The following is a 3,454-nucleotide window of genomic DNA, read 5'->3' as shown; positions in this document are numbered from 1 at the left end:
GAATGGAGGTGTTTTACCCTTTTCTTGATCACTCATTCTTCTAAGAAATTACATAACAATAAAGCTCCTTTTCCTTTTTTCCTGAGACCTCAGGCACATACTTCAACTCATGTCTAATTACACACTCATGCATTTTATTGATAGAAATCGAGTTGACTAGAGTAACGTTGACTGAGAGGTGGACATTCTGGTCCTGCCTGATACCAAGTGCATGCTAATCCACTAGGTCCTGAATCCTCTCCCTTTGTCCATTCCGGAAAACACAGTGATTCTGGGAAACAAACTCTGGGCAGGCTGGCGAAGTTGCACATATGTTTTTGTCAGAGTAGAAATATTACTTTTTAGAGATGCTTGAGAATGTCCTTGGATTACATAAAGAAAGAATGCATTGGAAAATGTCAAAGTAACTATAAGTGGAAAACGTAGGTGGCATTTATCTCTCAGTAACCATAGGATACACCAATCTATTCTATGCTTTTTCAGTAAATAAGGAATGAGGCCAATTCATAAATTTAAGGAATTTAGCACAATGTCTCATATATACTATATGAATCTGTCTATAACATCTATTACCTTGAAAATAAAAGGTTATTTTGAGGGTTAAATGCATCAAATAGTTACTTAGTACTTAATTATTTAAATAATTAACAAATTATTGAAAGATTTATATATGTACATGTTATGCAAACTGGCAGCAGTGGCTGTTCTTACCTTTACTAATAATTTCTGAGAAATTAAATTTTTAATTCAAAGAAAATTATCTTAAGTGTATGAACAAATAATGAGAAAGGAACCTTTTTACCCAATCACTCTCCATCATATGAGTGTAGTTTTCCTCTAGTCCAACAATCCTTACTTATTTGTTTTAATTTGTATTCCTTTGGCTGATGATGAAATTAAATATTCTTTCTGTATTACTAGCAGTTCTTCTTTGGGGAATTCCATTTTAATGTCTTTTGCCTATTTATATATATACATATACATATATATATTCTTAGGTATATATATTTTTTTACTATTCTACAGTAAGCACATTATCCAATTGAATATTGTATATGCTTCAAAGATATCCCCTTGTATGTAATCATGCTTTTAATTCTGTGGAATTAATGGGGTTTTTTAACCATTAAACAATTCTTTGCATTTTTATCAAATCAACTATATCAATCTTTACCCTCCATTTTATATCTTTGGTGTTATCATTAGAAAATCCTTTCTGACTCAAGGATTGTATAAATATTTACCTGCATTTAATGTAAAATGTATGTGGTTTATTTATAATTAAATATTTACCCATCAGGAGATAATTTAAATATATTTTACCCAACTTCTTTTATTATTCAATAACTCATTCTATTACTACTAGTTTATGAGGCTTTACATTTAACTAAATGTTTGCCTAGGACTCTTCCTGTGCTTTTAATTCTGTACCAGGAGTGCATTGTTTCTAAAAGTTACTAAATTATTGTAATTACATCTGGGGTGGATTCTTAGGTATATGTATTCCCTGAAAAGAGATGTTCTGTGCTAAGTTAAAGCAAATTTGCACTTAGAATCTGAGTTTAAGAGTTTTAAGATTCTGAGGAAAAATTAATCAATTATTGTCTTAGGCACAATCATGGTTAAATAGAATATTTCAGGAAGAGCAAATAAAATATATATCAATTAGCTGAAACATATTGAATTCTACTATGAGCAAAGAATTCTACTAAGCAAAGTTTAGCTAACAATAACCCCTTATTCTCATGAGACCATATTAATAAGTACAAGTTTATAATTCATTTGAAGGTTAAAATTTAATAAAAAATATGGATAAGAGTACAAGATAGTAAGTGATAAACACCAAATATATTTAGCTGAGTAAATTGAACTTAATATATATTATATTGAAATATCTTAGTGATGAATCTCACAAATATAATATTGAGCTATCTTCTGAAGTTTTGTGAACTAAATATATATTAAACTTCACCTAAAAATAATTTTAAAATTCTAAATTTAGGAAGTCACAATCTTACAAGAGAATTCTGCTCCTTCAGACCATAATGCCATTCTACCACAACTCCAATTTCACTACTTTGGCCGGGGGTCCCTGGACTTGAATGGGCACATGCCTGGATCTCCATCCCCTTTTGCTGCCTCTATTTAACTGCCCTTTCTGGAAATACCTTGATCCTGTTTGTAGTCTTCACTGAACCAAGCCTCCATGAGCCCATGTACTATTTCCTCTCCATGTTGTCCACCACTGACATTGGCTTATGCATCTCTACACTGGTGACAGTACTGAGAATATTCTGGGTCAATGCCCGGGAAATCAGCTTCAACGCTTGCTTATTGCAGATGTTCTTCATTCACCTCTTCACTTTCATGGAATCTTCAGTGCTCCTGGCTATGGCCTTTGATCGTTTTGTGGCCATTTCTAACCCTTTGAGATATGCTACCATTCTAACTCATGCAAGGATTGCACAGATTGGTTTGGCCGTCATTACCAGGGGGACTCTCATTCTGACACCACTAGTCCTACTTCTTAGGCGTCTATCATTCTGCCAGAGTCATGTGCTCCATCACTCCTACTGCTTCCACCCTGACGTGATGAAGCTCTCATGTTCAGATACAAAGATAAATAGTGCATTTGGACTAACTGCAATTATTTCTACTGCTGGGGTGGACTCTATCTTTATCCTGCTTTCCTATGTCTTAATCATTCGCTCAGTTCTCAACATTGCATCCCCAGAAGAGAGGAAAAAGGCCTTCAGCACCTGTATTTCTCATATTACTGCTGTGGCCATATTCTACATCCCTTTGATCAGCCTGTCTTTTGTTCACAGATTTGGAAAACGTGCTCCACCCTATGTGCCCACACTCATTGCTAATGTATATTTGCTCATTCCTCCGGTGATGAATCCCATTATCTATAGTGTGAAAACAAAGCAGATTCAAAAAGCTATGCTCAAACGTGTATGTTCCAAGGGAATTCACATTTAACAATTATTGCTCCCATAAAGGCCTATTTAAAGTCAGTAAAATTTTATCACAAATTAGAGTTATAAACCTATGCAATTTTAAAGTTGGATGGAACTGGATGTAATCCAATTCAAACATCTCCACAATGTAGTTAATCCTACCTAAGGCAATCATCTTTTCTACACCAAAATACTAATTCAGATTTTCACTACCTCTCAGTTTTCCTATTCCTATAGAGACTAATTAACCTCTCATATCTATGCTGTTTCTTCCCCAAACCACCGATCATTCACTTTGGTTTTTCTTTGTTTTGTTTTGTTTTTATTAAATTTATTGAGATGACATCGGTTAATAAAATTATATGATTCAAGAGTACAGTTTAATAAACGTCATATGTATATTGCATTGTGTGTTCACCATCCAAAGTTAAATTTCTTTCTATCACCATATATTTGACCCCTTAACTTTTATCTATTTTCACCCCTCCCCC

The 3,454-nt window shown here is 33.7% G+C and overlaps 1 protein-coding gene across 1 annotated transcript; it reads left to right on the top strand.

The window, feature by feature from the left end:
* Positions 1-2,049: 2,049 nt before the first annotated feature.
* LOC102883092 (olfactory receptor 51F2) lies at positions 2,050-2,985 on the top strand (the record flags this gene model as incomplete). Its single annotated transcript, XM_006903833.2, has 1 exon — positions 2,050-2,985. A coding segment is annotated over one exon (936 nt), but the record flags the coding sequence as incomplete, so codon positions are not given.
* Between the last annotated feature and the right edge of the window lie 469 nt (positions 2,986-3,454).

This window comes from Pteropus alecto, unplaced genomic scaffold (genome assembly GCF_000325575.1).
Source record: "Pteropus alecto unplaced genomic scaffold, ASM32557v1 scaffold540, whole genome shotgun sequence".
NCBI classification, from domain to species: domain Eukaryota; kingdom Metazoa; phylum Chordata; class Mammalia; order Chiroptera; family Pteropodidae; genus Pteropus; species Pteropus alecto.
The sequence above is the reverse complement of the archived record's forward strand: the minus strand, read 5'-3'. Positions and strand labels throughout refer to the sequence as shown.